At 37.8% G+C, this 12,382-nt stretch overlaps 1 protein-coding gene across 1 annotated transcript in view; it reads right to left on the reverse strand.

Annotated features, from left to right (window-relative positions):
- The window catches only part of COL9A1 (collagen type IX alpha 1 chain), a 66,233-nt gene that overhangs the window by 18,986 nt on the left and 34,865 nt on the right, over positions 1 to 12,382 (reverse strand). The window contains exons 20-28 of the mRNA XM_085316030.1: positions 10,652 to 10,705; positions 9,778 to 9,831; positions 8,633 to 8,686; positions 8,408 to 8,461; positions 8,267 to 8,320; positions 7,971 to 8,024; positions 6,885 to 6,929; positions 6,099 to 6,152; positions 5,941 to 5,994 (exon numbers count right to left, since the gene is read on the reverse strand). Coding sequence (XP_085172156.1) covers positions 5,941 to 5,994; positions 6,099 to 6,152; positions 6,885 to 6,929; positions 7,971 to 8,024; positions 8,267 to 8,320; positions 8,408 to 8,461; positions 8,633 to 8,686; positions 9,778 to 9,831; positions 10,652 to 10,705 — 477 coding nt within the window. The remainder of the gene's footprint in view (positions 1 to 5,940; positions 5,995 to 6,098; positions 6,153 to 6,884; positions 6,930 to 7,970; positions 8,025 to 8,266; positions 8,321 to 8,407; positions 8,462 to 8,632; positions 8,687 to 9,777; positions 9,832 to 10,651; positions 10,706 to 12,382) is intronic.

The raw sequence follows: 12,382 nt of genomic DNA on the forward strand, positions 1-12,382 counted from the left end.
ATTTCTTCATCTTATGACCAAGAAGTGCAATAGCCTTTTGTAAATCTATTATTTAACCACATAATTCTGTACTACCTCTCTGACCTGGAATGTTACTACTGAATGCTCTACAACTGTTAGGCAAAACAATGTTCCTTCCAGAGAATTAAACTCCTACCGTAAACATCTTAAGTGCATCAGAAGTTTTACTGGTGGTACAGAATGCAGGAAAATCTTTACTATTACTTTAAATGAAAAATATCTTTTGTTAAATTTGCATTATAGGCACTTTTTCTAACACCAGCACTTTTCCAGTGTGGTGAAAAGAAGGCTAGTATAGGGAAGACTGGAATACAGAGGGCAGAACCTCCTATGAGCACTGGCGTTGTACCTGTAAGGACAGATTACTTCAAACTAAGGGCCATCACTGCAAGGTCTGCGGGAATTGTACTTTAGAGAATAAGAAGGGAAGTGTTTCCCAAGGAACAATCAAGAATCCCACCAACCCGTGGAATAAGTTAAAACCCTGTACGTCAAGTCATATGTAACATCAAGATATATTGTATAGCAGTGATTCACATTGGGCTAGTTACCCCAGGTTCACTCCACGACCTGGCCACTGCCTAGAGGTCGTTTGAGAGAACGACAGACCGCATGGGCCAAAAGCATGCCCAGGAGCGGTCCAGCAGCTTGACAGTGTGGATAACTGTTTCCCGTTCGGTTTGCTAACACTCGCCCTGTGCGAGGGTCATTCTCTCACGTGAAGGTCATGCACATTTTTAAAGCAAGAGGGTGTCCAGCACTGCAGCACTGAGCAATACCAGATGTAGCCCTACCGCAGCTGCGGTGCCAGAACAAAACCTACCTTCCCTCTGTCCCGAGCAAGGCTTGCTGGACCACTCTGCACATGTAAATGAAGGTTTCATGTCTCTCTCGTGTTTCTGTTAGCTCTATATTTAGCCTCTGAATGCCACATACATCAGGGGACATTACAGGATGTACACTAAAGCTTCCTTTCGTTCTCTGGAGTGGTTTTCATTCCCCTTGAAATTTTAAAGGACTTGATTCTTTTGCAGAATGCACACCAGCAATTACAAACGCACTCTCAGGCTCACATTTTCACTGGTTCGTTGATCTCCTGTTGAACTCATCCTGTTAAGGGTGCTACTATGCTACTATCAGTGGAAAAGTTGTAACAACGAGAATACCGCCCAGATAATTTGCATCTCACTAAATTTCCCAGATAATCTAAACAGGAATTAGAATCTCTTGCTAGTAATTTATAGTATATAGTTTAGTAATCTCTCATTTGCTATGAATTGTATTTTTACCATATGTAATATTGATTTTTAGTATATTCAATAGCACTGCCATAAAGAAAGAAAATGAATTAGCTGAAAATACTTTTAAGATGCTGAAAACAGGATTCTCACCTAACTTTGGTTATCTGATAGTTTAGTATGAAATCTAAGCTGCTCTCTAGGCTCCCTCTTCATAATGAGCAAAGGCACCTCTAGAGAGCAAGTCAGCCCAAAGAACCCGAACCTCTAACTCAGGGTAAGTAGTTTACCCTTGAAAGTCTCTTTCCAGTGACCACATACAGAGCTAGGGTATCAAGGCTATAATATTGGGAAAATGTGTATCACATCACAAAAATTTTAACATCAACGTATGTATGCAGGTCTGCACGTACATCAGAAGAGTTTACTGAATTTATACTGAATTTAAATGCTCCACGCTGTTTTTTCGCTTCAGAACTGTAGGAAGTGCCTTTTAAGAAGAAAAATCAATGATGGAAAACAAAAACAAGAGGAATGAGAGGAGAGTATTTTCTGGAGCTATACCATGAGAAATTCAATTGCTAAACACAAATAAATACGAAAAAAATAGTTAAATTATTAAAGAGCACAGTTAATTCCACAGATTGAGACTGACACTCTGATGTTTAAAAATTGCTTCCTTTGGGCCACCTGCCATGATGACTGGTTTAAAAAGGATTAAATCACAAGTGAGTTTGGTAATTATTTGGATTGACAAGCATAACACAAATCAAACATAAGGTTAACTGACAAAACAATCAAAGAGGAGTAGAAAATATATTTAATTTAAAAATGAAAGATTTTCATGCTACTCTGGTTGTTTTTCTGTTGAATTAAATAGATGACTATTTAACTAAAGAAACAAAAAGGAAACTCTTTCCCCCCCACCTCCCCAGGCCAATTTAAGTTTTCTAAGGAAAAGCAATGGTAGCCTAAAACTGTATTTTTTTAATGTATTCTTCCCTTTTGGAGAGTTGTCAATAGTAAGGTTAGATTCTCTCAGTACATGAGTTTATTTTCCATTTTTTTTAATTAGATCCAGCTATTTTAATTTCAGTGATTTAATATCTCCCCTGGGAAACTGCAAGCATCTACAGACTTGCAGAAGGCCAAAATTTTGACCTGCTGCTTACAATTACATTCTGACAGTTGTTTAATAATGAAAATAGCTTTGAAATAGCATGGTTTAGTCAGAGGATCACTAAAAAGACACACTAACTGAAACAAAAATTTTCTCTCAGAAAGTATCTTTTGCAACTTGCTTGATCAGAAAAGCAAGCAAATTTTAAATACAACACAAATGCAGGCAGATTATTTTTTCCCCTGTTATAGATACTGGCCTACTGCCTATATTAGAAAAGCCAGTTTTGTTAGATCCCCTCTCCTTTCTGGCCTGCCTACAGCTCCTAACCATGCTGTTTTTCCATAGGGGAAAGTGAAAAGGGAAAGCAAAGAGGAGCTCTTATGTGGCTGCTGCCATGCAGCAATAAAGAAAGTGGCTAAAGTTCTCCTTATTCTGCAAAAGGTCAAGACTTTTCTATCTACAGCGACGAAGGGCTGCCTCCTTGACTTCTACAGCAGACTTCTACTAGCCAGAATGAAATGGAAAAATTGGTAAAGGACGAAGGAAGGAACTGGGGTGAATGATAAGGAAGAGAGTGTATAAATCAGAATAGGAAAGAAAAAAACAAGAAAAAATACCTGGAGAGCAAAAATAAAATCTTTAGACTTTGAAAGTGTTGTGAAACTTCAGCAAATGTTAAATCTGTGACAAAAATCCCAAAATTCACAGGAAATTTCTCTTTTGAGTAATTATAAAAATTTATTTTCAAAATTCCTAGTTTCAGAAGTCTTAAAATGATGGAGTCTGGAATTATTTAACAACAAGATTTTTTTTTTTCCTGGAACCATAAGGGTAGAGTCCTAAAAGCACAGACTGAAATACACCTACTATATATGTATGCTACAGAAGAGAAAGAGGAGAAAACATTCTTTATTTTGTCCTGAAAAGAAATGAAAACTCAATTTTGACCAAAGCTCACAGAGATTCCGTTATCTAACCTTTCCCCCTTCATGAGCATAAAATCCTGATCCTTCCAGTTTTCTGTGAAAAAGTAATGTCCTTCTTTTGTTTGCAAAGGGAAAACAGAAAGCCATTCTAGCCATATGTTGCCTGCAGTCTTAAGCAGAAGGAAGCTAAACATGGTTATCATTCACGACTCTTTGTAACTTTAAGGGAACTACAGACAAGTGGAAAATTGCTGTTTGATGTTCTATATGAAAGCTTGTTTTATTATCAATAATGAATTTTCTTTCTCCATTTTATATTCCCTGAAAGCTATTCCATTCTCTATTTTTGCTCTAATGTTTAATGTTTTACGTCTACCTGTAAAGAAAAAGAAAAATTGGTGCACTTTTGAACAGCTGATTTTACTAATAAGGACAGCAAGAAAATAAAAATAAGATATCCAGATATCTTGCTGGCATCTGGAATGGCAAACAGAAAAATGATTGTATTTAATCTGCATGAAGTGTTTCTGTCTGACTACAAGGTTGTTCATAATTAACCTAGCACGTCAACTGCTGTTTCTATGGACTGCTGATTTTGTAAATTCATGTTCACATTTAGAGGATTAAAAGCATAGTTTAGCAGATTATCTTGCAGCATCAGAGTGGGCAATTACTTTGGTCTAATCCATTTATAACCCATTACAAGTATACAAAGTATCAGATGAAGAAGAACAGGGCTGTGAAAACACTCCACTATATCAAGCACTTTTAAAATACAAACAGCAAAACCAGATGTTTGTGAGTCAGAGATAGGGGAGACTGAAGATACTGTATTCTTCCCTGGTGAATATATGCTCACATTACCTATTTTATATTATTTGTAGGCAGCGGGGTAGGCAGCAGTCATTCAAAGATTCAATTGAAAATAAATATGATCTCACGATATGATGCATTTAGCACATAATATAATGCTAATATAACAAGATAATGCAAACCCCAGAAGAAAAGAGAAGAAAACTAGATCTACTTCTTGATGGACTGTTGCTGCATGTTTGAAGAATAGTTAATTCAGAGAAGGTATTCCTGAGCCATGAAATATCCTTACGAGTATATCCCTACCAGTAAAAACCTAAACCCTGTTTGAGGCTGTCCCAATACCTGTATAAGTATTTATGCAAACATAAAATAGAAAAGCTCAGAAGATTCCAGGCAACTATCCTTGGAGCAGCAGAGGCAAAAGACCAGCTTGCCAAAGCAGTTGGTTATGCAGCCTAGAGCCTTGTGAACACTGAATGTCATCAGACTGAACACTGGTACATGAAATTTTTCTTCAAATCCCTGACATCCTCTACACCCAGAGAAGCAGGAACAGGCCCTGACTCTAGAGGGAGTCAGAAAACTCATTGTAGCTAAGCTCACCCTCTGGTACCCCAAACATGCCTCAGGAATAACCATCCTTTGTCTTCAACACTGGCCTTCAGCAAATGCCTCTAGTTGCCCCCCTTCACTTTCCTTAAGACTTAGCTTTATTTCCTGCAGTGGACTAGCCATCTAGCAACAACTCCTTTAGTCTCCTAAATCTTTTTAGTGTTGAGAAAAATCTTCAGTGAAAGAAATTAAGACATCACTCTTTCTAAGCATAGATAAAAGCTGTATTTAGAGCATTACTATATACATCACTCTATACGCTATACTATATTATTACGGCTACATTCATAACACCAACCAGGAAAGGCCAAGGCTCAGACCTGAGCAGCACCTCACCATGATCCACGATAAATGGTTAGCATAGTTTTGCTCAGGCCAGCTGGCACTTTCCTAGGCAATGCCCAGGAACAGCTTTGGGAGCACGGGCAAGGGATCTCTCCTAAAATGAAACTTGAGTGCACCCAGCCTCATTTTCAGAGCAGGGGTGAGTCAAGGGAATTTTAGCTGGATGAAGACAAATCAGGTCATGTTAGTTGGCCTAATGGCCGAGGAATAGTCTCTAACCATTTTCTTTGCTTGGATAGACACAGCTACATTTCCCCTGCACCCTGCCTCTCTAGTCATCTAGTCTAGACTAGACTAGTCTCACTAGTCCATCTGCATCAGAAATATGTCTTACACAAAACACGCATTTACTGAGTACTCAGTACAAAGTTTAAAATCTTGTACTATACAGTCTCAGCACTTGTCTCTTTTCAGAGGCTGGAAGAGTTAAAGAAAAGAGTAAGTAATCTATTGATAGCTCAGACAGTTAAGTTTTTAGATGTAAGAGGTGGGAGCTGAACTACTGGTATGGAAGAACAGGAGTTTAGTTCCTGCTTTTTGCCTGTGGGGGCCTATTCATAAACCATCTTCATTCTCTCTATTTGGGCTTTTACTCAGCCTATTCAAAAATAAAGGCTAAAAGCAAAACAAAGCTTCACTATTAACCTCCAGAGCCATAAGTAGTTGTGGGACATGCGCTTCTCCAGAATTTTCTGATTGTGTATCAGCCTGGCACAGGAAAGGGTTAAAGAATACCTACAATTTTCCTTAAAAATCAGCACTTGTGCTGAATAATATTTGCATCTCATGGTTAGTTTCAGCAGCCCCAACTTGAGACACTGCAATATTAAATACACTCAGAAATATATTCAATACTTACTGGTGGTCCCCGGGGTCCTGTTGGTCCTGCTTCTCCCTCTGGCCCCTGTTCACCCTGTTTTGGGGATAGGAATGACACAACAAATTTGAAAAGTGAATCTCTGCACAATGCAGAATTTTTGTTTTTCCAAGTATTTTAAAGAAGAAAAATGATCTTACAGGTTTACCGGAATTTCCCATCAAACCTGGCACACCAGGAGGACCTCTATTACCCTGTTGGCAGAAGATGAAAGATATCAGCCAAACCATTAGATTATCATTCCTTTTTAAAATTAAAAAAAAGAGGAAGTCAATAAACACTTTTGAAAAATCATTCTTTATTCATTTTTAATTTCTACATTCTTTTTTATTTTTATTTTAGCTTCCACATAACTTATATTTAATTTTTCTAAAATATAGATTCCAGCTCTTTTGTTATATATACACTCTGAAAAACACCAAATAACTTTGATGGTTGCTCTCTAATCACAAGAAAGGATAACATCATCCTTACTTTCCAGCATTGTAATTTAAATTGAAATTTAGGTCTCAGTCTTTTCTTTTTCAGTTACTTAGAATTATCTCAAACATTTTGGTCTGAAATATAATACAGTTATAAATATTATTCTTACTAAGAGCTCCAAGGGGCTCCCTCACTTCCTCACTTCTAATGTTACTGAGATGCCCATGTCAAGGACCACAGATTTAAAAGGAAATGTCTTTTTTTTTTTTTTTTTTTTTTTTTTTTTTTTTTTTTGCCTACTTAACACCTGGAGTCACCAAAATCAGATCCTGTAGTGAAAAGATCATGGAAAAGCATAAGACCAGAACCGATGCAAGCATCTATTTAATTATTTCAACCAAAGATTCATCTTTGTCACAATGGAAAATTAATAAAGTTTCACTGAATAGACCTTGATAAGCACAAGTACAGTTTTATAAGAAAGTAAATACTCAGATAATTACCTTTGGGCCAGGGATCCCTTTTACACCTGGAGAGCCTGGTAATCCCTGAAAGAAACAAGATTTTACAGTGTTTATTTGTTGTTAAGAGGATTGGAAATGCTCTAAAAAACATATCTTTCCCTTGTTGAAGCAGTAAATTGATTTTTCTAGTCCTTTTCTTTGGTATTGAGGCACTTCAAACCAGTGATGGAGCAAGCTTAAGTTCTTTCCATTTACAATGTAACAGAAGAGCAGTATTATCTATTTCATAAATTGATAAAAGTAGCATGGTAAACTTAGAAGATGTGGCTTTTTCCCACTTAAACCGGTTTAACAGATACTTTTTGTATACATTTTATCCTCTTCTCACTTCTGTGCAACAGCTCCTAGCAAGAGTTTTTTTTTTTTCAAGTAGAACTCACTTTATCTTGCAAATTTACTTCCAATTCTCTTTTAGTGTAGCCCCTTCACTACATCCTTACAACAATTACTCCTGTAGAATAGTGTTTCAAAAAAGTTTCTATTTAGCTCTCCATAATTGGCACAGCTTTCATGAAAAAATCAGTTTAGTGGATTAGCTGCAAAAGCATTCCAAGAAGCACAAATTCCCTATAGCCTCACCAGAGAGGGTGCACTGGATCAGGAAAAAGCACAAGCACGATGCATTCCAGATGTTCTGGGCTGGCCAAATGTCCAAAAGAGATTGACCATTTAAGATATGTTAGAGAAGCCATTTGACTTTTCCAGCTAAGTCTGGGTATCAGTTTGGCCCCTGTCATCCAGATGATACCAGTTCTCATTGTGGAGACACACCATAATATCCACAAGGATGGAGAAATTATCCGAGACAACTGCAAGGTGGCCACGAACCTTATGTGAGATGGAGTTCTTCACGATGCTACCATGAGGAGTTTCAGGCTTTCACGCAAAACAATTTTGGATATTCATACCAGAATTTCCCCTTGCAGTGAATTTACCCTTTCTATTCCTTTTGCTTAGCTTTTTCACCCAATTTACTCCAATTTCAGGGTCAAAAGAAGGCCCATATCTGACCTTTCTTTAGCTTGAATCAGATCTCACTTTCAAGGTAAAATACTGGATACTTACTGGCAGTCCTTGAAGCCCTGCATCACCTGGAGCACCAGGTTTTCCTGGTTCACCCTGAAAAATATTTTAAGTTGTTGTTTATGCAAATCAAACAAGAAGAAAAACTTTGTTTCTGTAACACAGAGCTGGTGTGCTTTTAGAAGTGGAGAATGGGAAAGCTCATTCAATTAGCATAGTAATGTGTATAAAACCACAGGCTGCAGCACAAATAAAAAGCTTGCCACAAACGTGTGAACAAATCTAGGGCACTATCAAAGCAGCATATGTTAATTAAATGTATGTCAAATGTTTCTTACCTTTGCTCCAGGCATTCCAGGGATCCCTTCCCGACCATCAACTCCTGGTAAGCCCTTCAAAGACAAAAAAATGTATTATTGGAGAAATGTCTCCCAGGGTATATAAATTAGCATGATATAAAACAAATGAAATATACATACAGACTCTCCTTTGGGCCCAGGGAGACCATTTATTCCTCTTGTACCTTGAGGACCCTAAGAGTAATAATAAAATATGAAATTATACACAGTGAAATGGCAGATGCAAGGAAGATCTTATTCAGAGATGCATTAATTAGGTTACTTGAAGCAGTACATAAACATACCACATTATTAGTACTCTCCACGTTTACAAGCGCACATGATTTGAAATTTGCTTGTGCTCACCCTTTCTCCCTTTGGACCTGCCTCTCCCAGTGGGCCTCTCTGCCCTTGATCCCCCTACAAGAAAAAAAAATCTTTTAGTAGTAAAACTACAATAAACTTAGTTATATTTATTGACTGAAAGCTCTGGTAAATAAACAAAGGTAGAGTTCACTCTAGTGCATGGAATCTGTTTCTAGCCTCTTTGGTCCTGTCGAGGTCCAAACTCAGGGTGCAGCTGGGCTTTACAATCTGCAGAGATTTTCCTATCCTCCCACCATCTACCGGGCACGAGGAAGCATTTCCAAGACCATGTCTCCTTATCATGTACACCCGAGGTTTCATCTAGGCAGAAGCTAAGAAAATCCAAGTCCACAGTTGCCTTTTGCACCTACTGCCATGTGGGTTGTCCAAGAGTAATTTGCCTAGTGGCTGCTAGGAATTTCAGTAGCTTTGGGAGTGATGATGTTTGGCTGACAAGTTGGTTGCAGCATCTTTCTCAGAAGGAGCTTGATCCTGCCTGACCCAATGACAGGAAAAGCTTGTGGATGACCTACGCCTCAGTTACCCATGCAGCACTGAGGACTTTTTACCTGAGGACAGTTATAAAACAGGAGCTGACAGCTCCAGCCGACAACTGTGTTTTAAAACCCCAGCTAGCAGACATTGTGTAGGAACCCAGCTGTGTGTAAGCACAGCATGCTGCACTCAGTCCTCCCAACCACAGTTCTTGGCTATTTGGAATATCTCTTTTAGACAGTAAATTCTAGCCTTGTGAGGGGGGGAAAAAAAGGAAAATAATAAACAAACAAAAAAACCTACAAATTTCCTTGTACAGGTTTAGTTCTAACGAATGCTTCATGGTAAAATAAAACAAAAAACACACAGACAAACAGAAAACAAACATACTGAAAATATCCAAACTGCCCCAATGCCCAGAAGCACTCAGCATGAAGAGGTTACAATACCGGCAAGCTAAAAAGGCTTTGTCTCCCCCATAGTTCTTTGGGGACACTAAGTGGTTCTGGACTTCATAGAATGTAATTTATTCATATGTGAAGAAAAATAGAATAATCAGGCTCTTCTGCTCTACAGCCACAAAGTTTTAGAACATATCATCTAAGTGGGAAGACACTCAGAAGTGTTTGGCTAACACACACTCCACTTACAGGTGCTCCAGGAAGACCTTGGGGACCAGGATCGCCATCAAGGCCACGAGCTCCCTATCAAAAAAGGAAATACCACACGACATTAAAAGCAGCTCTGAAACACGAACAACTTACATTACTTCCTAACTTACCGGGAACTGCAGCTTCTGATACAGCTCAGTGTTTCATTTTAAGGACTTTTATAATTAAAAAAAAATTATTAAACAAATTTTAATCAAATTTTTAATCTTTCCTTTTTTCTTTTTTTTTTTCTTTTTTTTTTTTTTGATGTAATCCAAATGTAATCCATCCACCAGTTCATCCCCTGGGACAATGAGGAGGTAGATCTTCTCACATTATTTCAAAATGTGTTTGGGTTGTCCTTTACTAATACTGTTTCCTTCACAGCCTAGTAGGATGCCCCCAAAATGTGAATGAAAATCATAAAATGCAGCGCTGTTTTAAAAACTCTTTTTATTACATGTCTCAAGCGAACAACAATATAATTGTTTTCCTATATGTCACTTTAAATGAAGCACAGCACAAGTTTTAAAATTTACAGTTATTATAAACATTTAGAAAAAAATAACTTGTTACCTTGCTAACTGCCTACTTGCACACATGCCAAATTACTATAAATGCAAGGATCAGAAGGAATTATGGGTAAGTGGGAAGAATAAGTGAAATTCAGTGAAATCTGATGCATTTATCAGAAAGACAAAGAGGGGCCTTTCTTTCTAACCAAAGCACTGTAGCTGTGGAAATACATCTAGCAGGAAGAAGGAAACTCATTAAAAAAATAAAAATAAAAAAAATATAAAAAAAAGTTCAAAATATTCAGGGGATATCTATTTTTGTATCCAGTTCATTTTATGGAAAAAAAAATAATACTCACTTTAGTGCCTTTAGGTCCCATTATACCAGTTATACCTCTGATACCTAGAATGCCCTGAAAATTAAAAATATATTTAAATCAGTCTTTGGTCTTTTTATCAGAACCATGCTAGTTTTCAGACTGAAGACTTCTTAGAATTCTATAATATTTATGTTTATTTGGCAATAAGGCAATTCTATATTTTACTAATTTAAGAGTTTTTAAAAGACTAACAAAACTATCAGGCTGATGCTATGAACCACAAATATACTTTAAGGGCTGAAAACATTCATTTTTCTTCCTGAGGATCACAGATTTGAAGCAATCTCCCTATGCAGTCTATGTGAGAGATAGAAACATGAAGGCCAGATTCACAAAAGAGCTTGCTTGTCTAAAGCAGGTTATGAGATAGATACAGGAAATAAGCACCAACAGACTTTATAGAACTCTAGAGATAGACAAAAACTGTACAAGGTTTTTGGGAAACCAGGCTCTCCATTTTCACGCCTACCATATCTGAGAGACTGGACTGAGAAGATATTCTAGTTCAGAAAAATGTGTTATAAATGTCACTGCTTTTCTTCAAAACACAGCTAGATGAGGAGTAGCAAACATAGCTTCACTTTTTTCTTCTGTCTGACTGAGACCACATGTCACATCTCTGGGTAGAGAGACCTAGTCCTCTGCCATAATATCTTTGTCTTGCAACAGGGAAAATGAACTGCAACAGTGCTAACAAAACAGCTACAGAAACCTTAACCTAGCATAGACAAAACCTGCTCCTAAACCAGATTCTAGACGGAGCGTCCTTCCACCTGCTCTTAATGGAGCTAGGTGGAATTTTGCATGGAACGTTTAATGCTTTGTCAGCCCAAGACATGAGGAAGCTCTGCCTGAAGTCGCCCAACAGGGCAGGGAGAGACGCAGAGTTTAACCCCTGTGCCGAGGGTAGAGGTGGAACTGGACACGCTGCGGTGCCCACCGTTCTCCAACAAAAGCAACGCCTCTCCCAGAGGTGAACGGTCTTATGCAAGTGCTGTTCTCCCTGCATTTCTTAAAAGTGGCAGATCGTAGATGCTGCTGTTGGGACCAGATTCCTACCCTTTCTGTGGATCTGAGCCTTACACTCTTACAAGCAAGAAACACACGAACAAACAAGGTAACAAGGAGAGCCTACATCCTCTCCATCTGTTCCTCTAGACTGCTTGTCTGACATCACTTTTGTTTTAAAATCCTTTGTTTTAAAAAGAAACATTGCTTTTAAAACTTGTTTGTAAGGTCATCAGCTGATGAAACAGTGAAGTGAAATGAGTAATGAAGGGGAATGGAGGGGAGAAAAAGGTAGCTTTTTATTTGTTTCTTAGTTCTGCGTTATTTCACAATAATAGGAACCATGTAAGAATTTTACCAAGCTGAGTTAAAACAATAGGTCTCCACAGGCCCTTCAGACAGCAGAAAAAGCTTCTTAGGCAATTACTTTACTTGCACAAGAGCACCAGGAATACTTTATTCAGCATCAAAGATAAGAAGGATTACACCCTTTCCTTTAAGCAGTCTCTATTCCTTCTTTCTCTAGTCCTAAACCAAAGTTTTACATTAAAGAGAATTCTGTAATTTAGGGTTTGAATACCACATGCATTGGGATAAACTCATGCATAATATCACCTTTGGAAACCAATAGCATTAAATAAATAGTTTGCAACTTGGAAAAAAAAAAGTGTAGGATACCATCAGAAAATAAACTCTAGAAAT

The sequence above is a fragment of the Rhea americana genome, unplaced genomic scaffold (assembly GCF_003343005.1).
Source record: "Rhea americana isolate MKP2758 unplaced genomic scaffold, rheAme1 scaffold_45, whole genome shotgun sequence".
In the NCBI taxonomy this organism is placed as follows: Eukaryota; Metazoa; Chordata; class Aves; order Rheiformes; family Rheidae; genus Rhea; species Rhea americana.